Genomic DNA, 24,556 nt, shown 5'->3' on the forward strand with positions numbered 1-24,556 from the left:
TTTCGATTCCAGGGGTTGCTGACTCCCACAGAGAGGGCCTAATGGCCAGTCATGGCATTCAGAATAGTTAGGTACCTTGAGCCGCTGGAAGTTCAGGTGGTCCCTGAATCTTCTTGTTAGCCTTTAAGCCAAAATCTGTGCTCAGTTAGTTTTTAATCAGGTGCTTGTTAGGAAAGGTCTCCATGATGTGTTTGAGTTCCCAAGCAGTGGGAACTGTAGCCCATGGGGCTGCGGGGCCTGCTGCTACAAAGTTTGAAATGGGGGTCCTGCAGATGATTGGGTGCCCCCTTCACTGAAAATGTCCAGTTAAGGCTGCTTGGCCTCAGCTATCCCCTTGACTGTTGTTTGGGAGAAAGCTATTGCCCAGACGTATCCCCCTTGTGGAGTGGCTTTCTTTGAGTTGGACATGCCCTTAGAAAGGCCCTTGCCCAGCTTCAGTAACTTTCCCTACTTGGACATCCTTGTTTTCTATCCCAGGATATCCTCTTTGACGCAAATACACACAAAGTGAAGAAGTTTGTCCTACACACCAATTACCCTGGGCATTATAATTTTAACATGTGAGTATACCTGTACCTGCCCCTCCCAAGAACTGAGCTTTGGGTTGAAAATTCCCAAGAAAAGAGAGCTTGTGGTTTTGAATGTTCACTCATTTGTACCTGAATTCTTACAGTTTTGTGGGAAATGAACATTTCCTGAGTGTTTGCTCTGTTCCTGGTACAGTGTCAATACCTTACGTCTCTCCATTTATACCCATTTTACAAATAGGGAAGTAGGTTCAGAGAACTTGGTATCTTATCCAAGATGACAGGTTCATCAGACCCAGGGCCAGGGCTTCGGGGGTGGGTTCATTCTGTGTTTCCTGGGGTGCAGGGTTGAGATGTGTGGGTGGTCAGGCCTCTCAGGAGGCCCAGCCTTTATCCATCTGGCTTCTCTCTCTAGTTATCACCGCTGTGAGTTCAAGATCCCACTAGCCATAAAGAAAGGTGAGTAGAGGGGCGCCTGGGTGGCACAGCGGTTAAGCGTCTGCCTTCGGCTCAGGGCGTGATCCTGGCATTATGGGATCGAGCCCCACATCAGGCTCTTCTGCTATGAGCCTGCTTCCTCTCCCACTCCCCCTGCTTGTGTTCCCTCTCTCGCTGGCTATCTCTATCTTTGTTGAATAAATAAATAAAATAAAATCTTTAAAAAAAAAAAAGTGAGTAGTGAATATCATCAGAGTAAGAAAAGGGTTTTGAAGTTAGTCTCTCATGATGCGGAGACACAGTGATCCAAACAGAAATGGTAGCAGGAGCCTTTGCTCACCTGCTTTGCCCATAGCCTCAGCTCCTCTGGGTTGGGCTCTGTGTTCTGGGGGCTGCATTTTTCTCGGCCTGCAGTCTCCTGGAGGCTCTCAAGGTCTTTTCCTATGATCATGGAACTGCTGGTCCCTGATGGGGAGAGTTTCCTACACATTATCCAGGTGCTCCCAGGTCAGCCTTGTGACTGGTGTCCCCTGCTGGTTCTCTACCCTCTTCCATTCAGGAACTCTAAAATAGCCCATCTGTCCTTCCTCTGTACTCCCAACTCCAATGCACAGGGTGGCCAGATCTGGATTCTGCCTGGGGCTGGGGTCACAGGTGGGCTGGGCCAGCTACCAACCCACGCTGTGTTCTCTTTTCAGAAAATGCAGATGGTCAGACAGAAACATGCACAACCTACAGTAAGGTGAGCTCCTATTTCCCCACCTCATGTAGCCCCAAAATGAGGTGGGTGTGAGCCTGCCAGCAGTCTGGGGCCCATGTCTTCTGAGCCAGCCATTGGTCATGGGCATGATTAGGTCCCTGCTAACCCCTTGCTGCCCCCATCCTTTTTGCAGTGGGACAACATCCAGGAGCTTCTGGGCCACCCTGTGGAGAAGCCTGTTGTCCTGCACAGGTGAGTGGGAGGTTGCTCTCTCCAGCCACCCCATCCTGCTCCTCACAGCCCAGAAGACTTAGGGAATCCTAGCAGTGCCTATGACAGAAATGACAGAAGTTTCTGTTGTTGCCGCAAATGTACTTCCGCCCCCACCATGCACATTGCCACTGGGCCAGGTATTCTGCATGTTTACCTGCACCAGAGAGGTTCCCCCTTAGGGATAGCTCCCCTCTCCAGGTGGGGCAGCCTTTCACTCCTATTTATTCAGAAAAGGAAGCAGTTTTCACTGGCTGTCCTGGGCTCTTTTTTTCCCATTAAAGTTGTCACATGCTGTAGTCTACAGCTTCCTACCTAGTTGCCATGCTGCCTGAGGCTCCTCCCTCCTAACCTGCCACTCCAGTCCAACTGTGTAATAACTTCCTATGCCCCATTGGGCTGTGTAGGATTCAGAGCTTGAATGATACCTGTCACTATCTGTGGTACCTCAAGGGCCTGTGTGGGAAACGACCATCTATGAGAGACCACTAGCCAATTGCCCCCATCCCAAAAGGGACTGGATGCCCTGCCTGGACTCGGCTTCTGTCTACACCTCTAATTCTGGCTTCTCTGGCCTCAGGTCCTCCTCCCCAAACAACACCAACCCATTTGGCTCTACATTCTGCTTTGGTCTTCAGCGGATGATTTTTGAGGTAAGCCCCAGGGGTTGAGGGGCTGGTGGCCATGGCAGGGACAGGCAAGTGATGGAGAAAGGTTGGGGAGGGCCTGACGGCCCTGCTAGGTGAGTTAATCCTTCTCAGTACCCCTGTCTGCTAAGAATCTGACCTGCCTGCATTGGACAGTAAGAGTTCAGAAACTATGTTGGTGAAATTCGAGGTCATGGAGGCTTAAGCAGTGGTCTGTATCCAACAAGATGAGAGGTGATGGGGATCTCACATACGTAAGAACGTAAATATGGTAGGAAAGGGAACCCCAGGGAGCAAATGGGGCTCAGCATGGGAGTGTTGGGGCTTTGAATGCCATATGAAAGAATGTGCTATGGGTGAGTGGCTGTAGAGGCCCCACTGGCTTGGGAGAAGATTGGGCTGTCCCTCTTCTCCCTTTTGGATGCTATACCTTCACTAGGCCCCTAGCAGTTCCAGAAGGACTGGATAAATAGGTATAGTGAAGCTTATGTATCCCATGAAGAGCAGGCAGTTGCTGGGCCAGAGATGACTGCTAGCATGAGTTGGGGCATGTTAAGGGATCAGCCCAGCCCTGTGTGCGGGTGTGTTGCACGCACAGCCTCCATCCTTTGTGCACAGGAGTGGCCCTAAATCCCTTCTCTGCAGCAGAGCCTTAGTACTGGTCGTTTCTGTGGATCTGATTGCCTACCATGCCTACATCCCTTCTCCCCTTTGACTCATTGTCCGCTTCTCACACCAGGTCATGCAGAATAACCATATTGCCTCGGTGACCCTATATGGCCCCCCCAGACCTGGTGCCCACCTGAGAACAGCAGAGCTCCCCTAAGGACATCACCACCCTTGCCCCTCTGCCCTGTGGAGCTGTACATCGCATCCTGTTCAGCGGGCCTCCATGTGCCACCCTGTGGGTTTTCTTGGACACCTTGCCAGTGTTGAAAGGCTGTTGTGATGTTCTGAGGTGGGGCTCAGACTGGGTGCTCTGCCATGGGGTGAGAGGCCCAAATATTCCTCTGTCCGTCCTCAGTCTCCTGGTGCCAACAGAGGATACAGACTGCAAAGAGAAGCACAAACTCTGAGCCTTGATATCGGGACCCAGGCGACCTCGACTAACACATACAGAGGCAGAGTTCTGTCTCTCCTGTTCCACACACATTGGGAAAAGTTGGGACTCCTTCTGTGGCTGAGGACACAGGCACCCGGGACGAAGACGAGGTCCTGCCTTTGGCCCATCGTTGCCACGTGACCCTTAAGGCAAGCGGGTGGCATGTCCATAGTACTTGGTTGCGACTTTTGCACTACATCCACTTTAGTACTTGATGAGCTGGCTGTGGCCAAGGTGGCCCACCTGCCCTTCCCTGTTCCTTCCTTGCACGCGCTCCCTACCAGGCCCAGTAGGCACACCCAACTCATTGAAACACAGCTTTTTACCACCCGGTATGTGCCCAGGCCTGATTCCTACCCCTCTTGGAGCCAGCCTTCAAGGTCACCTGTGCCCCCGCTCTGCCCCAACCTGGCTGGCAGGCTGCATGTTTCCATCCTGTTTGCCTCTTTTATTTAATGCCAAAGTTTTAGCCAAAGACATCTTCCTCCTTTTATTGTTTCAGCATTCTGTTCTGCACTGTGGGCTGGCTCTCTTGCCCCAACCCTGGGCAATGTCCCCTGGCCAGGCCCATTCATGGCTCAAGGCCTCTGGGGGCTCAAGGAAGGCTGGGCTGCTCAGTCTTTTCATGGGTCTTGCTAAGGAAAGTAGCATATGTGCTTTAAAAATAATCCTTTTGAAATGAATTGAGAAGAGAAATGTATAATTTTATCCCATTTTTAATATTTTGGTCTAGCAACTTGTGATACATAGATGACAATTTTGTGAGTTTTTCAAATGTGTGTACAGATTTTTGTAAATATGACTCTTTTGTAATTAACTCATGTACAGCCTCATCCTGTAGAGTTTAACAATGAATGTGCAGGGGACCTGCCCCAGGCTCCTAGGTGGTTCCTGGGCTTAAAGCCAGGCTTATGTGGCGCTCCCATAATTTTGTGACTGACTGGTGTCTTCCCATTTGGACTGTGGCCTGGCCAGAGACCCCCACACACACATATCCCACTATAGGGGCAGCCAGGACTATCCCCATCTTCCTAGAATAGGGGAACCTTCCTCATGCCCTGCCCATACCCCTCCAATAAAGACCTATGCCCTCAGCAGCGACTCAACATGTGCTGTTGCTGGGATGTTTGTACTAAACATGGAGGTGTTGATTTTTGAGAAAGTGGGTGAAGAATATGGGAAATTTTATGGTGGAGTCATCTTAGGTTCCTTGGCTTTTCTTAGTGGGGCAGCACAGCCTCTAGTAGGGAACTGGCGTTGTGTGTGTGTAAATTCTTATGTGGTGGGGAAAGACTTTAGATAGGACCATGCACCCGGTTGTCGCCTTGTGCCTCCATCCCTGGTGTTCCAGCCAGACCAGGGCCCAGGAGGGGGGTTGGCTTCAGGAAAGGAGACCTCAGAAGAAGATCTAAAGATGAGTACAGGGCTGAAAATCCAGTTAGAAGGGGCAGATGGGAAGCAAAATGCCTACCTTCAGGTTGAGTTGTAGCAGAATGCCTGCCAGTTCCATGAGGACTGAGGCCAGGCCCCCACCTCCTCCAGCCTTGAGAAAGACCGGCATTTGCATCACTCTGGGACTTTCAAATCAAGGAGTGTGGTCAGATTCCATGAGCCTGTGCGACCTCCCATCCCCAACCCCACAAAACCTACTTGGTACTAGAAGGGTCAAACATGTCCACCTGTTTGGCAGAGCCTGGTGCTCTAAGGCCTCAGCCCTGGCTGTCTCAAAGGGCTACCATTCAGTTGGTTCTAGATCAGCTCCAGTAAGGTAGGCCAGCAGGAGCCAAGCTCAATCTTAATTCCCTGGGGACCTGTGGAGACAGACTTCCGGTGATATGGGCTAGGTTTTGAAATACTCCACCTCTGGGAGCAATCATTCTGGGTCTGAGTGAGGGGAGCTTGGGGCCATGAAGGTGGCTAGGGGCCCCACTGGAAAGAGCCAGCAGCGACAGGCCACGGACGGGCGCAAGCTGGCCCTTGGGGCCCATTCAGTAGGCGCCACATAAGCCAGATGTCGGCAGCCGAGAGCCCGTGCACTACAACCAGCTCCCGGTAAAAGCAGGGGTCAAAGGTGCGCAGGTGCGGTGCTGCTGAAGGACGGGGGATGCCGAAGGTGCGGAAAGCAGGGTGGGGTTCGGGTGTGAGCCGAAGGCGCTGTAGACACATGCCCAGAAAGACGTCGTCAATGGGGAAAAGCTCAACTTGCGCGCAGGCGCCGGCCAGGCGACGGAGGGTGACCCCAGAAAGCACAAAGCCGCCACCACCCGCATAGGCTGGGTAGGCGGGCAGGCCATACACCGCCTCAGGGATGTAGTATTTACTGGCCCGCGCGCGGATTGGCCGTGCCTGCACGATCACATCACCCGCAAGCAGGTCCTGAGCTGGGTCCCGCGGCGCCAGGAACTCCAGCAGGTTTCCCACGTGCACGAACACGTCTGCATCGCCCTTAAAAACGAAGCGCACGTCGGGGCAGTAGGCCGAGGCCCAGGCCAGAAAGTGGATCTCCTTGAGCGTTAGGTTGAAGAAAGTGTCGTCGAAAGCCCAGAGCAGGATGTCCGCGTACGCGCGGCTCTCAGCACGCAGCAGGGCAGGCCAGTGGGTTCGCGTGCCCTCCCCCTCCGTGTCTGCCCCGTCTGTGCCCGCGCCCCGGGGCACGCCCAGCAAGAACACGCGACGCACGAGCGCCCCCTGCACGCGACCCTCAGCACCCCACGTCTGGCGCACAGCTTGGCGCCGCTCGAAGTCCGCCGCCACTGACTTGACAGCGATGAGCAAGTCGGGTCCACCTTCAGGTGCGCCATCTCCTCGGCACTTGTGCGGCTGATTAATGAGCAGGGGGAAGCGCCGCTGGTCCTTGGCGCGCAGGTAGCGGCCAAAGTCAAAGGGTCCCGTGGGTGTGGGCGGCTCTGGTGTGTCCCCTTCGTAGGCCAGAGGGGCTGGGGCTGCGTCTGCGTCCAGTGCCTGGAAGACGCGGAGTCCCGGGGTGGGCCCTGGCGCTGCCTTCCTTTGCGTTCGGGGGGCGCTTGTCGTCGGGGCCGCGCCCTCGCGCTGTGAGTAGAGAAGTAGGCCGAAGGCGGCGCCGAGGAGTAGCGTGAGCGACGCGTCCCCGCGGAGGCGCAGCCTCCGCCTCATGTCAGCGTGGCTGGCGCCCGCGCCCCCTACAGAAAGACTCAGTCAGGGGCACGCGACGCGGAAGCCATTGGCCGGGAGGGACTCCCGGCCTTGGTCTCCCCGAGGGGAGGGGGGCGGAGGCCAAACGCCGAAGATCTTCGCTACCGGCCATTCATCCCCCTCCGACGTTCTCCTGCTCTGGGCCGTGGCACACCCCCACACACTGAGTTGGGTACCCTGAAGAGGCTGGAAGTTTCTCTTAGTAGCCAATCCCCACCCCCTCAGCGCCGGCCCGGGATGGTTCCCTATGGCCGGGAGACGCGGAGCTCGGCCCGGTTCCCCGCCCGCCCTTCCCGCGCTGAAGCCGAATCCCTTCTACCCCTCCCTACCCACCACGTCCGTCCTTGGGATCCCGACACTCACGCTTGTCCCTTGGGAGCGGCGCAGCCCCGGACGCCGGACGCCAGGGCCTCCGGGGCTCAGCGCAGGGTCCCAAGGGCAGCCATGGACGGGGCCGGGGCCAAATGCAGCGTTGGCAGGAAGGGGGGGGCCCGGGGCCGCTGCCACGTGACCCTCCAGCTGTGCGCGCCTGGACATCTGGAGCTCAGCTCCGCCCTGGCGCCGCGGGAAGCGCTGTCTCCAACTGGAGACTAATCTCTGAGAGGGTATCCTTACGGGCAGCTCTCACTGGGAAGGCCTGAGGAGGTGGGTTCTGGTCTCGGTGTGGGCTCAAACTCCCCAAATTTGGTGGGGGTAGGAAGAAACATTAGCCTCTCTGGTTAATCTCCACTCCCCTACTTCTCCGGAGTGAGGAGGCCAAGAGCCCAGGGCTGACGGGTCCCAAATCCCCGAGGCTGAGCGTTTTAGGCATCTACTTGGCCACGACCCCAGGCTATCCTTGGCAGTGCCTCTCCTCAGCTCACCAGCAGCCCAGGTTCAACCAGGCAGGACCTATAATCATAAATGGCCCTAGACACATGCCTGCCTCCTTACTCCTGGTTCTGCCACACCACCCCTCCTCCCACCCCAGCAAGCAAGACAGCTCATTGAATTCTCACAACTCTGGTAGCAGCTCTCATTGCTCATGCAGATGGGGACACTGCCCCTCAGGGAGTTAAGTGACTTGTCCAGCAGCATACAGGCAGAAATTCAGAGCATTGCCCTAGGTCTTCTGGAATTCAGTCTGGGACTCTTAGCTCTGTCCTCCCTTGCCCCTCTCACCATCTATCCACTAGGATACAGGACAGGGGCCAACGCTCTCTGCTTTAATTTCACAGGGGAGCACATCAGTCTGTCTCCCCAGAGATACCTCTGGGCCCCCTGGTCCCTAGGGCCCCAAACCAGCATAGCCTCCTACAGGCAGAAATAACCAAGCCTGGGTCACTGCAGGCCAGATTGGACTGGCAGGGATGGTTCAGCTTGAGGGATTCCTGAAGTAAGCCAGTGAGTAAAGGGTTTGATCTGGGACCCCGGTGGGCAGAGAGTTGTTCTGGGCATTGAGGGCCCCCATCTCAGCAGGCAGCTCCACCCTCCATCCTACTGAAAAAGGCAAAAACTCTGAGATCCTCCTGCACTCTCACTCCTCATCCAGTGTCTCTAGGCCTGTTACCTTTCATCCCTTCCCTCCATCTCTGCTGCCACTGCCCTAGCCTGGGCCTCCACCCCTACCCTCCCTCCCCCCACCTCTCCCTCTTCTTCTCCCTCCTCACCAGCCTCCCAACCTTAACTCCCCAAATCCTCTAAATACTTCTCACTGGCCTCAGTATAAAATCCAAAATCTGTAAAATGGCTTACCAGACCCTGAGCTATCTGCCTCGCACACTCACCAACTGTTCTTTGCAAACCCACCCACCACCCCCAGACCCAGCCACTCCAAACTTTCTGTTCTTCTAACATCTTCTGTTCTTCTAACATTCCTCAACACCTCACCCAAGGCTGGCTATGCCTAGAATGTTGCCCTTCCCTCAACTGCCCACCCTCTCCCTTATTCACACTCTTATCTCTTCCTGGAAGCCTAACCCCCTAATCTGGGTTAGGCACCTGCTCAGTGCTCCCACAACTTTTTGTATTTTTCACCTAAAAGAAAACAGGTAATATTTTATTACTGTTGCTTAACATTTGCAGTCCAACACTGAGTATGAACTGGGGGCAGGGAGGTTTCGTGTATCTTGTTCACCATAGTATTTGCAGCACCCAGGATGATGGCTAGGACACAGCAAGGGCTTAATGAGTAGTTAGCTGTTCAATGAGTGAAGAGGTAAGGGCTGGCCAGAAGTCCCTCATTTGGGGTGGGCAAACCGCTGGAGCAGGTCACCCCTGCACTCTGTCGATATCACAGTATCTGGGGCCAAATTCCCAATGGCACCCCAACAGGAATGGTGGGTGCTTTCCCAACTCCTGGAGAAGGCAGTCAACACTGCCCAGAAGCTCCAACAGCTGGGCCAAGTGGGGTTGTAAGTGTGGTCTCAGAGTCCCGTGGATGGACAGGAGCTCAGCAATAGCAGCAGAAGGGACCCTAGGTCATCCGGGTGCTCCAAACGCTGCTGGGCAAGTGGCTGATCACCCCTTTTTCTGGTACCCAGGTTAGGCCAGGCTGCCATCGGGATTCGTGAGGCCCAGCAAGTCCTCTGCCAGGCTGGTGAGCTCATTCTCCTCAAGGGCCTCTACCAGGCGCTGCAGCGTGGCGCGACGGCCCTCGGCCTGCACGAAGCGCCGCAGCAGCTGGAAGGCCTGCTCGTACAGCCCTTCACGTTCATACTCATAGGCCAATGAGTCAAGTGCCGGGTCCCGCAGCGCACGACAGCCTCGCTGCAGGGAGCGCCCCACTTTGCGCCATTTGAGACCCACTGAGCGGGCAAACGTCTGCTGGTCCTGCAAGCTCAGCGGCCGGTTCACTGCGGGGAGAGTGAGAAGCAGAGTGAGCCCAGCGGGACCAAGACCCGTACCCCACTATTCCCGCCCGGCGACTACCAGCCCAGACTCTGGTCCTCCCCAAACTCCATCTTCCCGAGGACCCTGCCTCGACTCTCTGCGCGCGCCTCACCTATGGGCTGACCCTGGAACAAAAAAGTCTGGCCAGCTGGCGGTGGTGGCGGCGGCGGCGGCTTCTCCTCTGAGAGAGAGGTGGCCAGGGACTGCGAGGACGCTGAAACAACCTCCATGTCGCCACCCTGGCTCCCCGAAGCGCATGTCAGATTCCGGAGCGCGTCCTCCAACTCAGAGAGTTCCTCGTCCCGGAGCCGGTCAGGCTAGGGAGGGGAGTGCGGCGTCGGTGGGGGTCTTAGCCACGGATCCCCGCCCCACCCCAACCTGGCCCAAGCCCAGCCACACCTTCTGCGCGAAGATGCAACTCAAACAGCGCTCCTCATCCGTCAGCAAGGTATCCAGCCGCTCCGCGCTGGCGCGCAGCTCCAGTTGCAGCGGCACCGAGGGCAGGGCGAGAGCCGCCGCCAAGCACCCTTGCAGCGCGGCGCGCAGCGACCCCTCGCGGTAAGCGCGGAGGAAGCGGCTGCAGGGCTGGCGCCCGCAGAAACGCACCTGCACGATCAGCTGCGGCTCGCTGCGGTGGATCTTGAGGATCTGCAGCACGTCCGGGCTCCCGCCACTCTCTGCGGAGGCGGACAGTCAGGCGACAGGGGGTCCCCATGCGTTCTCCAAGCGGCCATAGTGGGGTGAAGCCCACGCAGACTCCCTCCCTGACCCTAGCTCCCAGCTGGGAAACAAAATTGGGATGCACACAGCAACAACCCAAAATGAAGGCTAGAACCTATCACAGGGAGCACCCTAAGACGGAGTGGGTGCCACCCCAGCCCCATCCTTGAAGCCCCAAATGAGGGTAGGCAAAAGGGACGTGGCGAGAGGCTTTGCTGCCCAGAGCAGCCAAGCCGTCTGGGTAGGCGACCCGCGGGCAGCGGAGGAGCGAGAGGTCTCAGGTCTTCGGCCTCTACCAACTGTGGCTCCCGCTGGCCAGGAAGGAGGTGGATCCCCCAACCGGTTTCAGCTTCCTGTGGCCTCTGCCCTGAGATGGGGAAGGGAGGCCCCCGAAAGGTAGGTACTGGGGAGGGGTCTTGGGCAAGGAGTGCTGCAGTGAGAGAGGAAAAGAGAGAGAAGCGCGATTAGTAGAAAGCAGTGAGCTGGCTGGTCTGGAGAGTGGGTGGGCATCGAGCGGTGTGGGGGCGTTAGTGCACATATAGGTAGATCATACACAGACACGGGGACACACGTCTACACCCAAGGGCACACATGTGTAAACAGAGAAGACAGAGTCTATGAAACCAGCCATCCCTCTCCTCTCCTCCCCCTCTCCCCGTCAAATCTTTCTCGTAAAGCTGTGGTTAAGCACCCGCCCACAGAGTTGAGGAGGTGGGCCTCAGCCCCCTGGTCCCACCCACAAAATGTCAAAGCCCGCCCCTTCCTCTCCAAGTACCCGCCCACCCACACACCTGTCAATGCCGTCCGCAGAGCCCTGTATACTGGCACCTTCTGCTGGGCGTGAGCGTAGGCATCAGATAGGACCACCTTGTCCAGCGAGGACTCCACAAACAGGTATGCGCTGCCCACCCACTCGTCGAGCCCATTTGGCCCAGTCGCCATCTTGCCTCCTGGAGACGCAGATAGTCAGGCATCCAGATCACCCCCAACCCAGCCCTGGAGAAAACTGTCCGGTCCTGTGTGGCTCAGCTGTCCCCACCCAACTGGCACACTTGTAAGGGGAAGTTCATCATCTTACAGGCAGCCCCTTGTGCTTCTGAATCTGCACAGCCCAACCCAGCTAAGCCCACACTTTCAGTGAGGACTGTCCCTCCACTATCTTCTCAGAGAAAGTCCAGGGTCACAGTGGCAGAAAAAGGGAGATTCTATCCTGCAGTGGTGGCAGAGAAGTTCTGCCCCCTCCTCAGGCCAGGATACATCTCTTTCAAAGCTGACAGGAGACATCCTTATCCTGGACCCATGCCCCACAGCCAACAGAACCCATATCCTAGTATGCCTTCAGCTTAAACTTGAGCCCCCATGATCACTTTGGGACAAAAGCCCCCATTAGGTTTTCTCACTTGAATTCCTACTATATACCTCCTGGCTTCATTTCAAAGGACACCTGTAGTTTGCACCTGCCCAGATTCCCTCTCCCAATCCTGGCTGGCCTTTGGGGCCTTCCCTCTTCCGTCTTCTCAATCCACGTGCCTGTTGGGAGCATTAACTCCACTCCCTAATTTCAGGTGTGCACAAGTGAAATAGGCCTGGCCAAATCTGCATATTCCACTCCCCTTTCTAAAGTTATTAGTTCAGAGTTGGGCATAAGATTTAGGTTGGACCAATCAGAATCAGCCTGAAACCGTGGCTGGATCCATAAGAGACACTAGTTTCCCTTCCCATGGGACTGAGATGGAAGAAAGGATAGGACTCCTCTGCCACTGCCTGGAAAGAGCCTGGCTGAGAATAAAATTGACACAGAAGAATACGGAGCCAAGAGATGAAGATGTGCATGCCTAACCCTACTATGCCCCTGACCCTAGCTGCACCCTGGACTTTTCAGTTATGTGAGTTAAATCATTCCTTTTTGTTCTGAAGTCCTTGGAGCTGGGCTCTTGTCTTATGCAACTCAAATTGTTCTATTACATATTTCCTCTCTTTCCAGACAGAGCCAGGGCCCCTTGGTACTCGTGTCTCCACCATCTATCTTCTGACAAAATCCTAGCCCTAGACCAGGGGTGGGGGGCAAAATTCCCAGCCAAGAAACCACTTCATTGACCCTTCTCAGTTTAATTGCCTTCCAGTTACTGCACCATGAGGCTGCAGGTGGAGAACCGCCCTGCCTCTTTCTCCCCACCTCACCTGAGGCAACATCCCATCCTTGTCCTAGAAACATTGGCTCAAGGCCCCACATACTGCCCCACCAGTCACACTTCTTAATCTCTGATCTCCAGCATTTATATACAGTGGGCTAGGAGGGGGTGCTGAGCCCTAGCCGTGAGCACCCTGGATGTCATTGTTTTGGGCAGAACAGATGGGGTGGCTCCAGCTGGCATCCATTTACATGAGGGACAGGGAAGGGGGGGATTGCTGCCAGAGGGAACCAGGACCACAGCCTTGGACCTTGCTGGCGAAGGAGCAGGAATCCCGAGCTCAAAGCAGAGGCTGCATTTCAGATCTGCCGCCACACCCTAACCAGAGAGCCAAAGCTGGGACAGTAACTGGGCAGGGCCCACCCTCCCAGCATCACCCAGATCTGGCAAGAGAAATGATATCTGGTGGTGGTCCGTTCCACCCTCTGAGCACAGGAGACATGCCTTTTGAGCGCTCGCCCCATAACCTTTTGGTAGAAAACATATTAATATTTGTGTATTTACCCAAAGCAGTAGTCTGGAAATCAATAGGAAGCTAGCTAGCATTGTTTACCCCTGCAGAGGGTTGGGGAAGAGAGTGGGGGGAGGGGAGATTTTTTTCATTGTATTTAGCAACATTCTACTTTATGTAAAATAGACATACGTCCTTTGTATTAAAAGGCAACATAAAACTGAAGCAAAAAAGAAAACAGGAACGGGGTAAGACTCTATAGGTGATAAGTGGGACCAAGAGCGGTACAAGATAGGTGAGACAAGTTAGGAGCCCAAGGGGAGTAGCCCAGAGGATAGGAGAGTGTGGGAACCTGTCCTGAAACATTTCCTCCCTGACTTGAGGGTGCTGACCCCATGAATGTGATCGGCCCCAGGGGTGGAAGTGAGGGCCAGATGGGGCCAGAGTCTGCCTATCAGGACTGTCAGGGCGGGCACTGGAAACCTGAAGGAAGAGGGGATGCTCCATCACACTCACTAGTGGACAAATGGGAGAAGTCAAACAGGTCTGCCGGGCTGGAGGTCGAGGGGGTCAGATAACAGGGACCACGACCCTTGGCTCGCGTGGTCCGCTGGGGAACTCCTTCCTACGTGTCCTTCTACAGAAGCCCCTCCTCGGGAAGCCCCGCGCCTCACCCACCGTGAGCTGAGGGTGGAACTGGGCTGGGTCCTGGGGACTCTTGGCTGAGCTGAGACTGTGAGCGACTAGCGGATACCGACTCAAGAAAATAGGCCTCTACCACCAGGGGCCAGCCAGTCGCAGCGCCCCATTAATATATTCTAACAGTCCTGGGCAGCCCTGCCTCCGGCCGGGTGGCCGCCAATGGCCTGGGGCCATGGCCCCTCAGGAACTGCATCCATCCTGGAGCGCTCCCTACTCAGCTGGCCCGCTCCCGAGCTCTCGAGGGAAGCTCCCCCAGACTCCAGTTGTGCCCACCCGCATGTTCACCTGGCTGGGGCGGGAACAGGTCTTTGCTCACAGACACTTTCAGAACCTGCCCCGCGCCGTCCTCCCACAAGCAGGAACCTGACACCCCCTCGAAAGACCTCAGCTGGGACAAGGAACCTGCGAGTGACAACGTTCTCTGTCGCCTCTCACGCAAACAGCCCAGCAGGCCGCCGCCACCAACTGGCCCGGGCAGCCGCGGGTGACAACCGCGCCGCGCCCACGCTCCTGAGCCAGGATCCCCCCCTGCTCCTGCCGGCACCGGGAAGCCCACCCACCCTCTGCACTAACCTGGCGGCCTTGGCCCAGCCCCGATTCCCACGCCGGACCGGCTCCACTGGACTAGGAAGCTTCCGGGTGTGCGCGAAGCGCAGGGGCGGTGCCCCAGGCCGAGCAGCCCCGTCAGCACCGGCGTCCCGCCCCCAATGCTCCCAGCAGTGTCTTCCCGCCCACTGTCCTCCGCCGCCAGTCCCCAGCCTCTGGGCAAAGCCCACCTGGTCCGTTTAGCAGGTAAGACATTGGCGCCCGAGGTTAGACGGCAAGAAGAACTGCCCACGCCAAAAGACTTCGGGCGCTTTCGGCTCTTACGAGCCCGGGGGACCCCAAGTTGAGAGCTGCCCCGCTTTCTCAAGCAGGGTGCGGACAGATCAACAAAGGGGCACCCCTTGGACACCAGAATTTTCTAGTGACGTCTGGGTGGGGAGGGTTTGAGCTCGATGATCTCCGACCTCTCCTTATCCTTCACACTCGGAGTGGGGTGCGGGTGGGTCCAAGTTCAAGCCTGGCCGCGGGTATCTGAAGTCCCAGGATACTTGAGGCGCAAATTGTAGCAGAGACCGTTAGCTTGGAAAATAATGGGGAAATAGAAAACTGGCAAGTGGTGTGAAACGTTGTGTAGGAAAACCTTCAAGCACCCTAAAATAAAATCGGCAACTTCGAAGAGGACGCACACTTTCCAATAAAGGCTGCGCTCCGGAATGGGTCTGAAGAATTCCAGCTGAACCGAAACTGCCCAACCTGACCTTGGACTGCTCCGGAGTCAGGATCGAAACTACAACCCAGGACCCGTCAGGCCCCAGAACCCGAAGCTTTTCTCCGCCCAACCGACCTTTCTTTGGAAGCACCCGGGACGTCTTCCCAGTGAAGTGCAGGAAAGGAAGGAGCCTCCCCCTCAGAGCAGATTCGGCGGTGCCCCACCCGCACCCCCGCTTCCTGATTGGCTGGCGGTCCCGGCCAATTAAAAGTCTTCTCCGGTGCCCCCGCCCTATTAACCCTATCGTCACTCTCTAGTGACTGGCTTGGCTGGGATGCGGTCTCTCAACTGGGGACCTCTGAAGTCAACTGGCACTTGTTGAAATTCAGATTCCTGGGCCCTACTTTTTCTGGAGAGCCTGATTTAGTAGGTGGGGAGGTAGAATCTGTATTGTGAACAAGTGTCCGGGTGATTCTGATGCACCGCCCCCCCCCCCCCCCCGCCGTCTGAGAAGCCCTCATTTCAATGGCCCTTGAGGCGACGCTTGGGTCCAGTCCTAACCTGGACCTCAGAGCAGAAGTTGGGAAGAAAGCAGTTCTGGAAGATGTCTGGAAGACTAGTCTGGGTGGTCCCAGTAGCTCTAAGTGTGTGTTTAGGGAGGCAGGAGGCTCTCTGAGCTGGGGAGGGGGGCGGGGGAGGACAGGGTTGTCCCGAGTCAGGGCAGGTGCACCTGGCCCTCCACCCTTCCCAGAGAAAATTTCAGTGGCTAAGAGAAAGATCCGATAGCATTTTCCAAATCTGGATATTCGGCTTTATCAACCTCGCACACAGGTCATGGTTGCATTCCTTCTAGTATAGCATAAAATGCAGATTTGTTCAACAAGTGAGAACGTAGTGTAAAGGAGAATCAGAAATCTTTCAGCATCCAGGGCCAATCATGGGTCTGAGACCTCTGCGGTAAGTGGAACAGGGCCTCATGCTTGGTTTAATAATTTGGTTGAACGTTTTGCTGTCACGGTCTCGAAACGATTAAATAATATTTTGAGCAAAGAGTCCCAGATTTTCGTTTTGCACTGGACTCTGCAAATTGTGTAGCAACTTCTGGGCCACAAGCCGTACCACACATACGCTCCGGTGGTCCCCTCAACGTTTTGGCTTTCTAGGGCCCAAAAACGCCCCTCTCTCTCCAGGCGAGAGCTTCTGGAAGCGGCAGAGCTCCCATCCCGCGCAGAGCCATGGCCGAACCTGGAGAGCAACTGCCAGAGGAGGTGCTGGCGCTCATCTTTCGCCACCTGCCCCTGCGGGACCGTGCCGCCGCCGCCAGGGTCTGCAGAGCGTGGGCTGCTGCTGCTACCTGCAGCGTCGTGTGGCGTGATACGACCATCAGGTGAGCGGGCTCCTCCCTCTCCTGACGCCCTCCCGCCTTCTCCCTTTCTCCATGGAGTCGCGGGTTGGGGATATCCATATTTAAAAGAATAATCATTACTAACATTTATTGATCGCCTACTATGTACCAACCGGTGTTCTAAGTACCTTACATATATTAATTTAATCCCCACGAAAACCTTACGTGGTAAATAGGTAGAATTATCTCCATTGCACAGATAGGAAATTGAGGCAGAGAAATTTAATTACTTCCTACAGGTCACTCAGCGAAGTGGTAGCAGAGGCAGAATGGGAACTTGACAGTCCAGAGGCCACGCCCCGCTTCCTTAGAAACCTCTGAGAAAGCTCAGTTCCTAAAATATCTTTGGTTTTCCCTGGCAGGGCTTCAACTCATGGCAGACGAATCTTATGTCTTCCAAAGGGATAGGGTGGGAGTTCCCTCATAGTATCAGCGGCTATTTTGGAGGAAACCTCGCATGATCAGGACTGGGAGGTATATGTGTGGGGTGTCAGGAAGTGGGGATGGTAGCTGCACTCCAGCCTAAGAGATGGGCAGAAGCTTCTCGCGGCAAATGCCTTTTCTCCACGGTTCTAACCACAAGTTTCGACTGTGAGCGAGAAGGCACGCTGCTACCATATCTGTCTGCCTGCCTGGACCACATTCACAACCTACAGCTGGAGTTTGAGCCGTCGAGGGAACCGAGCCGCCGGGCGGCCACTGAGCTGCTGACCGCACTGGCGGGCCGCACTCCGGGGCTTCGAAGCCTGCGCCTGGAGTGCCGCGGAGAAAAGCCGCTCTTCGACGCAGGCCGCGACATCCTGGACGCTGTGCACGCCATCTGCTGGGCGGCCAGCGCGCTGCACCACCTCGACCTTCGGCGCTTGCCTTTTACACTGGACGACGCGCTGGTGCTGCAAGCGGCACGCGGCTGCCCCGAGCTCCGCAGCCTTTTCCTGGACAACTGCACGCTGGTGGGCAGCGTGAGACCCGACTCTGTGCTCGAGCTACTAGAAGCCTGCCCGCGCCTGCGTGCCCTCGGCCTGCACCTAGCCAGCCTGTCGGGCGCTGTCCTCCAGGTGCTGGCGGCGCCGGGCCGCGCGCCTTTCGCTCTCCTGGCCCTACGGTGCGCGTGCCCTGAGGACGCACGCGCGCCGCCCCTGCCCGAGGAAGCCTGGGCCGCGGTGCGCCGCCGCCACCCAGGACTGGCCGTGGAGCTGGAGCTGGAGCCAGCGCTGCCTGCCGAGAGCGTGAGGCGCGTCCTGCAGCCTGCCGTGCCGGTGGCTGCGCTACGCCTCAGCCTCTCTGGGGATACGGTAGGCCCGGTGTGCTTTGCAGCGCGCCACTACGGAGCAACTTTGCGCGCGCTCGAGGTGCGCGCCGCTGCCTCAGCGGAGCTGGACGCCGCGCTGGAGCTGCTGGCGGCGCGCTGCGCGGGCCTGCGCGAAGTACACTGCTTCTGCGTGGTACGACCCTCTGTGCTGCACGCCTTCCGCGCGCACTGTTCGCGCCTGCGCAGCTACACGCTCAAACTAACGCGGGAGCCGCATCCCTGGCTGCCCACGCCTGTGGCGTGATGGGGTAGCCGCCTCTCCAGCAAACGTGTGGCCACTGAGGTGCTGGATCCACTTGCCCAGGCGTGCGCCAAGTGCTGGCCCGCTCCTTCGAGACTCTGTCGCGTCTTGTGCCTCTGGAAGATAAGAGCCTGTGAGATAGCCTCGGGCGGGACCATCCCAGGACGTCCTGAGTCCTCTGGGTGGATCTCCGTAATGGGATTATTCTCCCCCAAGCCCACTCCACTGCGGACACTACGCTAACTCCGCGGCACTGGAATGTGAGGAGGAGGGGGTGGAGGGAGGACACTAGACCAGGCGGCGGCTCAGGTGTGAGTGTGAAATAAACAAATCCTGCAGTAGCACTGCGTCCTCTGGAAGGCGGGGATGGCTCTGAATGGGGAGGCGGGGAACCCTCAGAGGTCCAAGGACCCGACCGGGCCGGCGTGGGAGAGATCGGTTGTACCCATGCGGCTATGGAGGTCAGGGGGCGGGGCACTCCGCATCCTTGGAATGACAACGCCTCAGAGTTCTGCGGGAGGGTGCCAGCTCCTCCTCAGCGCACCCGCCTCTGCCGTCTCTATCCAGGCAATGGCCATCGCCTTCTAGGACTTTTCCAGCCCTCACCGGGCCGCGTACGGGTGATATTTCCCGAAGAACAAAGGAGGAAACGGCCTGCGAAGGGTGGAACTTGAACCCGGGTCTTCCTCCCCACCGCACCCCTCCACTCACGTTCGATCCCAGCCTTCCTTTTCTATCTGTTGGTGCTGCGGCCGCGGTCTGAGCCCCGCCCCGCGGGTTCGCACGTGGCCCCCACCTGACCCGTCGCCCGGAGGCGGAGTAGGGCGGGGCGGGCGGCAAACGCAGCATTTTCCGCGGCTTTGACAAGCCCGCGGCGCCCGGCCCGAGCGCTTAGCCGGCCGAGACTGCGCCATGCAGGAAGCGCCAGCCGCGCTGCCCACGGAGCCGGGCCCCAGCCCCGTGCCTGCCTTCCTCGGCAAGCTATGGGCGCTGGTGGGCGACCCGGGGACCGACCACCTGATCCGCTGGAGCCCGGTGAGGGCTGGGGCCCCTCGACTTCCCCAGTGGTCCCCGGGATCTTTCCACGTCAGTGAACATCACTACCACCCAACCCCCGCCTGGGACGGGGCTGTGGGTCCCTCGATGCAGCTGTCCAGTGTAGTTTACCTTGGAGGGGGTGTGTGAGATGGAGGTGAGGCGACTTCCTCCAGACGGAGGAAAGGGTAGGAGCCTTCTGGAGACCTAGAGCCTGAGGGCTTTTCGAGGTTATTTCGTTCCCACCCCACCCCAACAGACAGGAAAACAGAGACTTGGAGAAGAGAAGGGCTCGGTTTGGTTCTAGCTCAGAGTGACATCTTGGGCCTGGGACCCGTCCAGGGCTGGAACCCAAGTTTGGCTTCTGCTCTTTCTTTCCGAGTACCCAGTACGGAGTCTGGGTCGGGGTAGGGTAGGGATTCGCTGAGGTCGTCCCAGCCTAGGCCTCAGAGAGGCTCTGGCATGGCCTTGTCCCATGTCTCCAGGAGCAGCAGGCCGGGTCCCCATCGTGAGTACGAGTGTAGTGTGTGTATGTGTGTGTGTGTGCGCGTGTGTGCGCGCGCGCGCCAGAGCGCTTGCCTGGCCGTGGGCGGGCACGGCTCACTGTCGTCCGGTCTCCGCCCGGACGGTCGGTGGGCGGGCGGCGTTCTTGGCAGAGCGGGACCAGTTTCCTCGTAAGCGACCAGAGCCGTTTCGCCAAGGAAGTGCTGCCCCAATACTTCAAGCACAGCAACATGGCGAGCTTTGTGCGGCAGCTCAACATGTGTGAGTCCCCAAGACCGGGCGGGAAGTGGGTGCGAGTGATTTGGTGTGCGGGGATGGAGCAATTCACGCCCCCACATCCCTTCCCTAGACGGTTTTCGGAAGGTGGTGAGCATCGAGCAGGGTGGCCTGCTCAGGCCGGAGCGCGACCACGTCGAGTTCCAGCACCCGAGCTTCGTACGCGGCCGAGAACAACTACTGGAACGTGTGCGGCGCAAGGTGGGGGCGGCCTTCAGTAACCAGCAACCCCTGGTGGAGGTGTTGAGAAGGCTGGCGCTGTTCTAGTTGACTCTGAACTGATGGTGCCTCCCACCTGCAGGTGCCTGCGCTGCGCAGCGACGACGGCCGCTGGCGCCCCGAGGACTTGGGCCGGCTGCTGGGCGAGGTGCAGGCTTTGCGGGGAGTGCAGGAGAGCACCGAGGCGCGGCTGCGGGAGCTCAGGCAGTGCGGGGGGAGGGGGCGTAGGAGGGTAGGGAGGGAGAAGGGAGTCTGGGCGAGAGGACACCGGCTTCCAGGCATTTCTGGACAGCTCCTTCCTCTCTCATGTCTCGGTGCCTCCATCCAGACAAATGGGCTGGGCTGTGGAACTCTGTTCTGTGTGAATGGACGCTCATCCGAGTAGTAGTGGGTTTAGACCTACCATTCTGTGGAGGGTGGTGACTGCATGGACTCTCAGATGCCTCAGCACCCTCCCACGCCCTCCCGCAGGCAGAACGAGATCTTATGGAGGGAGGTGGTGACTCTGCGGCAGAGCCACGGTCAGCAGCACCGAGTCATTGGCAAGGTGCTCTTCTTCCCTTCCCCCACTTCTCTCTACCACTGCTGAACACACCTACCTCCTCCGCCCAAGGCTTCAGATCCGCTTGGAAGTGCCTTGTTGGGTGGGGACAATCTCCGAAGTATGAATTAACCCTTTGCTTTCTCTTTAGCTGATCCAGTGCCTCTTTGGGCCGCTTCAGACAGGATCCAGCAGCGCAGGAGCTAAGAGAAAGCTGTGAGTGACAAAGTTAAGGGATGTCCACCCCCCCCCACACACACACACACTTCCAGGAGCCTCCCTGCCAGAGGCCCCATGCAGGGACTCCTTCTCCTCCGGAAGCCCTCTCACCAGGAATCCTCATTCTTCTTCCCTGCACTACAGTTTTCCTCATCCCTTGGCAACCTCCCCAAAGTCACCCCTTGGACTTTCCCTCTCTCCCCCCAATTCTACCAAGTACCCCCATTTCCAGATTCCCTGTGTTCTCAAATTTTCCCCCCAGCAGCCCCTTCCCCCTCACCCCAGAGCATCCCAACAGCAGAGGGTCTGGGGTTCAAACCATGCTCCCTCCCTCCCCTCTCCACCCTCAAAGGCCCCCCATTTCTGGGGGGAGCCCCTTCTGCCTCCAGCATGTGACTGATGCCCTGGCAACAGGCCTCAGCTCTGCTGACTTGGCTACTGGGGCCTGAGGGAGGGAGGTGCGGGCTGAGAGGCATGGGGGATGAACCTGCCTTGCCCCCTGTACAGGTCCCTGATGCTGGATGAGGGGAGCTCATGCCCACCACCAGCCAAATTCAATGCCTGTCCCCTGCCTGGTGCCCTCTTACAGGACCCCTACTTTATCCAGTCGGTAGGTTTTTGCTCCTCCTCCCTTCCCTAGGGCACAGCTGGGCTAATGGAGAGCCTATTCCTTTCCCCCATGTCCCTAACAGGAAGAGAAGGCAGAGGCCAGCCTCTCCTCCCCCACCCCAGATCCAGGCTCCCCAGCACAGACTGAGCCTCCCCCCTCAAACCTTACTCCTTAGACCTGGTCTGTGTGGGTACTGGTTGGGTTCTGCTTCTCCCTGTTGCTTGAGGGGAAGGACTGGGCTTAGTCATCTACTTACAGCCCCTCCCAGAGACCACCTTGGGCCTCAGCAGCTGTCACAGGGCCAGGGGCCCTATCATCTCTGACATCCATGAAGACTCTCCATCCCCTGACGGGACCAGGCTTTCTCCTTCCAGTGGTGGCAGGAGGTGAGACAGACCGGGCCACCCTCTGGGGAGCTTGTGGGGGAGGTCCTGGCAGCGCAGATGGCTGTGGGGGTAGGGGGGAGGTCAGTGCCAGGGTCTGGTTGAAGCTTTTCTCTGGTGCAGGGAGAAGGGCCTGGCACTGCTCAAAGAAGAGCCGGCCAGCCCAGGGGGGGAAGGCGAGGCCGGGCTGGCCCTGGCCCCAAACGAGTGTGACTTCTGCGTGACAGCCCCCCCGCCACTGCCTGTGGCTGTGGTGCAGGCCATCCTGGAAGGGAAAGGGAACTTCAGCCCCGAGGGGCCCAGGAATACCCAACAGCCTGAACCAAGGGGTCCCAGGGAGGTACCTGACAGGTGAGCAAAGAGTTGATTCTTGACTGTGAGCCCTGTGGGCCACTTTTGCAGATAGACCACTGCTAATTAACTTCCCAGCCTTGTCTGCACCTTGTGGCTGAGGGGAAGGTCAGTCAATATGATCTGACCAGATTTCTCAGAGGTGCTCTATAAAGAGTACCACTGTCAGAGTGCCCTGCAAAGTAGCAACTCCCATCAGGTCAATCAGTCTATCTAGGGTAGAACCCCGGAATCTGTATTGTAACAGAGTTCATTTCGGTTACTGGAAACATTGTAAAGTACATAATTGTTTAAGAACCACTGGTGTTGACAATTCCAAAGAAAAGGGACATATCCCAAGACCCCAGTTCCATAACCCAAACCTCAAGTTATAGCTAGGAAGCAGAGGCACTCTTTAAGCACACTGTAGGTGGGGAATCCTCTCCTACCATTTTGTAGATGTCCGATTTTGATCCTGATGTATCCAGGTTTCTTGGGAACCTAATGGGGGGTGAACATTGGAGACCGACAGCAGTTCTCTGTGTGCAGGGGAACTCTGGGCCTGGAGAGGGGGGGATGGAGCCCCGAGCATCTGCTATCTCCCATGCTGCTTCGGGCCCCCCCTGAAAGTGTGGAGCCTGCAGGGCCCCTGGATGTGAGTACACCTTCAGCAGGGCAGGGGCGGGGGGGGGGCTGGGGGGGCACAGGGAGGCTCGATGGGGTCTGTTTAGCAGAGGGAGGGCACCACTGACTGAGCTCTTCCCCCAGGTGCTGGGCCCCAACCTCCAAGGGCGAGAATGGACCCTGATGGACTTGGACATGGAGCTGTCCCTGGTAAGATGAACGTGGAGAGGGCAGGGGATTAGAGTTGCCAAACCAAGCCCTCAGCCAGAGCCCCCGCTCCTTTCCTCCGCTCTCCTCCCCAGCTGCTTCCTTGGGTTCTCTTCTGCAGATGCAGCCTTTGGGTCCAGAGAGGAGTGAGACTGAGCTGGCAGTCAAGGGGTTAAATTCTCCGGGGCCGGGTAAGAGTTGTGGTGACTCAAGACCTTGGTCTGAGCTTCCAGAATTGGATGGGCTGGGCAGTTTGTGTTTTGGAGGGAAATCCCCAGAGTTCAGGCTGCCCTTGGGAGAGTTGTTTAGGCTACCCATCTTCTCGCCATTGAGTAAGAGTGGGCAGGTTGAGAATGGATGTTTCATCTCGACTGACCAGAGGGCAGGGCAGGTGAGGCTCTCCTTCCTCAAAAAGAGGAGGAAGAGCTGTCTCTCCCTGCTGAGCATGGCCCAATCCTCCTAGGGAAGGACTCCACACTTGGGGCACCACTCCTGCTGGATGTCCAAGCGGCTTTGGGAGGCCCAGCCCTTGGCCTTCCTGGAGCTTTAACCATTTACAGCACCCCTGAGAGCCGAGCCTCCTACCTAGGCCCAGGGGCCAATCCCTCCCCCTGAGACCTGCTGTACTCTGAAGCCAGCCTAGCTGAGGGGCTGGCCTGCGGCAGCACGCCCTTCCGGGCTTCCTGGTGCCCCTGGAAGAGGCTGAACAAAGACCCTGCTCCTCTGCAGTCCTTCTCTATTAGTGAGCCCTGCACATAAACTGCATTTTTTTTCTGTGTTTCTAGTCTCTTTTCTCTACCGACCAGGGAGCACAGAAGTCATGGGTGGGCAGGGGGTGACTTTGCATTCATAGACATTTCCAGATGCTAAGGCTTTAATAGGGGAAACCCTGGAGAGTGGAGGTGCTTGGGGAACCAGCCCCAAGTTCTGCTTGGGCTCCCATACTCTGACCGGATCCAGGGCTGGCACGTGGTCACTGCAGCCTCCGGAACTCAGGGGCTTTTGGGGTCACATCCAGCTCCACAATGCATCTGCTCTGTGATCCTGGGTAAGCCTGTCCCCTTCTCTGAGCCTTATCTCGGATAAGCAGAGAGGGTTCAAAGAGAAGATGAATGTAAATCTCCTGGAATTGCCAGGCCCCTGCAGGCCCAACTGCCCCCTCCCTGACTCATCCGGTGCACCGGGGTGGGGAGGGAAAGCGGACCGACCACGCATAGAAGCCCAGGGGTGCGTGGCCCCTAAGGCCTGCCTCCGGGAGTCCTGAGAACACCCCCCCCTTCCTACCCCCTTCCAGTTCCCGGCAGCCCTGGCCGCCCCGCCCCCGCCGCAGCAGCTGCTGCTCCCACCCCCACCCCGCCCAGCCCTTTCTGCCTCGTCATCTACTGCCCCGCGGAGGCTCGACCCGTGAGTGGGGCCGCCCGCAACGCATAGAACTGGGAGCCCCACCCCACTCGGCTGCGGGAGGGAAGAGAAACTGAGATTGGGCAGAATCCACGCCCCACCACCACCAGCCGCGCTCGAAGGAGGTCTGTGAACACCGCTCCTCCCCCGGATTCAAGCTGTGGGACTGGGTGGAGGGGGGGGGGTAAGGGGAGCCTTGTGAT

General features: G+C 57.6%; 5 protein-coding genes across 17 annotated transcripts in view; 3 read left to right on the forward strand and 2 right to left on the reverse strand.

The window, feature by feature from the left end:
• The window catches only part of PHAF1 (phagosome assembly factor 1), a 28,236-nt gene extending 23,415 nt beyond the window's left edge, over nucleotides 1-4,821 (forward strand). For both annotated transcript variants that reach the window (XM_026494953.4, XM_044382433.3), the window contains exons 12-17: nucleotides 478-560; nucleotides 943-986; nucleotides 1,664-1,707; nucleotides 1,859-1,917; nucleotides 2,516-2,588; nucleotides 3,322-4,821. In XM_026494953.4, the coding sequence (XP_026350738.1) occupies nucleotides 478-560; nucleotides 943-986; nucleotides 1,664-1,707; nucleotides 1,859-1,917; nucleotides 2,516-2,588; nucleotides 3,322-3,408 (390 nt within the window). In that variant the 3' untranslated portion in view covers nucleotides 3,409-4,821. The remainder of the gene's footprint in view (nucleotides 1-477; nucleotides 561-942; nucleotides 987-1,663; nucleotides 1,708-1,858; nucleotides 1,918-2,515; nucleotides 2,589-3,321) is intronic.
• On the reverse strand, nucleotides 4,385-7,351 carry B3GNT9 (UDP-GlcNAc:betaGal beta-1,3-N-acetylglucosaminyltransferase 9). 2 transcript variants are annotated; one of them, XM_026494954.3, is made up of 2 exons: nucleotides 7,219-7,351; nucleotides 4,385-6,842 (listed from the first exon to the last, which is right to left on the reverse strand). In XM_026494954.3, the coding sequence occupies exon 2, from the start codon at nucleotides 6,814-6,816 to the stop codon at nucleotides 5,602-5,604; it is 1,215 nt and encodes a 404-aa protein (XP_026350739.1). In that variant the 5' UTR covers nucleotides 6,817-6,842; nucleotides 7,219-7,351; the 3' UTR covers nucleotides 4,385-5,601. The 2 variants fall into 2 exon arrangements, with proteins under 2 accessions (XP_026350739.1, XP_026350740.1); XM_026494955.3 differs by having other exon boundaries at nucleotides 7,189-7,317.
• A 1,504-nt stretch (nucleotides 7,352-8,855) lies between these two features.
• Nucleotides 8,856-15,281, reverse strand: TRADD (TNFRSF1A associated via death domain). Of its 3 annotated transcripts, none has more exons than XM_026494982.4 (5): nucleotides 15,182-15,281; nucleotides 11,238-11,396; nucleotides 10,126-10,403; nucleotides 9,839-10,043; nucleotides 8,856-9,689 (listed from the first exon to the last, which is right to left on the reverse strand). In XM_026494982.4, the coding sequence occupies exons 2-5, from the start codon at nucleotides 11,386-11,388 to the stop codon at nucleotides 9,379-9,381; spliced, it is 945 nt and encodes a 314-aa protein (XP_026350767.2). In that variant the 5' UTR covers nucleotides 11,389-11,396; nucleotides 15,182-15,281; the 3' UTR covers nucleotides 8,856-9,378. The 3 variants fall into 3 exon arrangements, with proteins under 3 accessions (XP_026350767.2, XP_026350765.2, XP_026350766.2); XM_026494980.4 differs by having other exon boundaries at nucleotides 14,568-15,233; XM_026494981.4 differs by lacking the exon at nucleotides 15,182-15,281 and adding an exon at nucleotides 14,365-15,175.
• On the forward strand, nucleotides 10,303-18,345 carry FBXL8 (F-box and leucine rich repeat protein 8). 5 transcript variants are annotated; one of them, XM_057314182.1, is made up of 3 exons: nucleotides 10,303-10,842; nucleotides 16,237-16,433; nucleotides 17,055-18,345. In XM_057314182.1, the coding sequence occupies exons 1-3, from the start codon at nucleotides 10,625-10,627 to the stop codon at nucleotides 18,005-18,007; spliced, it is 1,368 nt and encodes a 455-aa protein (XP_057170165.1). In that variant the 5' UTR covers nucleotides 10,303-10,624; the 3' UTR covers nucleotides 18,008-18,345. The 5 variants fall into 5 exon arrangements, with proteins under 5 accessions (XP_057170165.1, XP_057170166.1, XP_026350763.1 ...); XM_057314183.1 differs by having other exon boundaries at nucleotides 10,734-10,842; nucleotides 17,035-18,345; XM_026494978.3 differs by lacking the exon at nucleotides 10,303-10,842 and adding an exon at nucleotides 14,494-14,583 and having other exon boundaries at nucleotides 17,035-18,345.
• Nucleotides 18,346-18,442: 97 nt separating this feature from the next.
• On the forward strand, nucleotides 18,443-24,383 carry HSF4 (heat shock transcription factor 4). 5 transcript variants are annotated; one of them, XM_057314181.1, is made up of 13 exons: nucleotides 18,443-19,039; nucleotides 19,696-19,804; nucleotides 19,893-20,020; nucleotides 20,121-20,245; nucleotides 20,510-20,585; nucleotides 20,731-20,795; nucleotides 21,306-21,408; nucleotides 21,667-21,794; nucleotides 21,915-22,142; nucleotides 22,671-22,776; nucleotides 22,890-22,955; nucleotides 23,074-23,143; nucleotides 24,247-24,383. In XM_057314181.1, the coding sequence occupies exons 1-13, from the start codon at nucleotides 18,917-18,919 to the stop codon at nucleotides 24,381-24,383; spliced, it is 1,464 nt and encodes a 487-aa protein (XP_057170164.1). In that variant the 5' UTR covers nucleotides 18,443-18,916. The 5 variants fall into 5 exon arrangements, with proteins under 5 accessions (XP_057170164.1, XP_026350758.1, XP_026350754.1 ...); XM_026494973.4 differs by lacking the exon at nucleotides 24,247-24,383 and adding an exon at nucleotides 23,416-23,730 and having other exon boundaries at nucleotides 21,653-21,794; nucleotides 22,019-22,142; XM_026494969.4 differs by lacking the exon at nucleotides 24,247-24,383 and adding an exon at nucleotides 23,416-23,730.
• The last annotated feature ends 173 nt before the right edge of the window (nucleotides 24,384-24,556 follow it).

This window comes from Ursus arctos, unplaced genomic scaffold, assembly GCF_023065955.2.
Source record: "Ursus arctos isolate Adak ecotype North America unplaced genomic scaffold, UrsArc2.0 scaffold_19, whole genome shotgun sequence".
Taxonomy (NCBI): Eukaryota; Metazoa; Chordata; class Mammalia; order Carnivora; family Ursidae; genus Ursus; species Ursus arctos.

Bases quoted from the DNA above. Each gene is read 5' to 3' on its own strand.
- B3GNT9 (XM_026494954.3), bottom strand. From the start codon at position 6,816: ATGAGGCGGAGGCTGCGCCTCCGCGGGGACGCGTCGCTCACGCTACTC.
- FBXL8 (XM_057314182.1), top strand. From the start codon at position 10,625: ATGAGGGTAGGCAAAAGGGACGTGGCGAGAGGCTTTGCTGCCCAGAGC. The intron at 10,843-16,236 runs GTAGGTACTGGG...CTCTCTCTCCAG, and splicing joins GGAAGGGAGGCCCCCGAAAG to GCGAGAGCTTCTGGAAGCGG. The intron at 16,434-17,054 runs GTGAGCGGGCTC...GTGAGCGAGAAG, and splicing joins TGGCGTGATACGACCATCAG to GCACGCTGCTACCATATCTG.
- TRADD (XM_026494980.4), bottom strand. From the start codon at position 14,592: ATGTCTTACCTGCTAAACGGACCAG. The intron at 11,397-14,567 runs GTGGGCTTTGCC...CTGCGTCTCCAG, and splicing joins TTACCTGCTAAACGGACCAG to GAGGCAAGATGGCGACTGGG. The intron at 9,690-9,838 runs GTGAGGCGCGCG...CTCTCCCCGCAG, and splicing joins GTTCCAGGGTCAGCCCATAG to TGAACCGGCCGCTGAGCTTG.
- HSF4 (XM_057314180.1), top strand. From the start codon at position 18,917: ATGCAGGAAGCGCCAGCCGCGCTGCCCACGGAGCCGGGCCCCAGCCCC. The intron at 19,805-19,892 runs GTGAGTCCCCAA...TCCCTTCCCTAG, and splicing joins TGTGCGGCAGCTCAACATGT to ACGGTTTTCGGAAGGTGGTG. The intron at 20,021-20,120 runs GTGGGGGCGGCC...TCCCACCTGCAG, and splicing joins TGGAACGTGTGCGGCGCAAG to GTGCCTGCGCTGCGCAGCGA.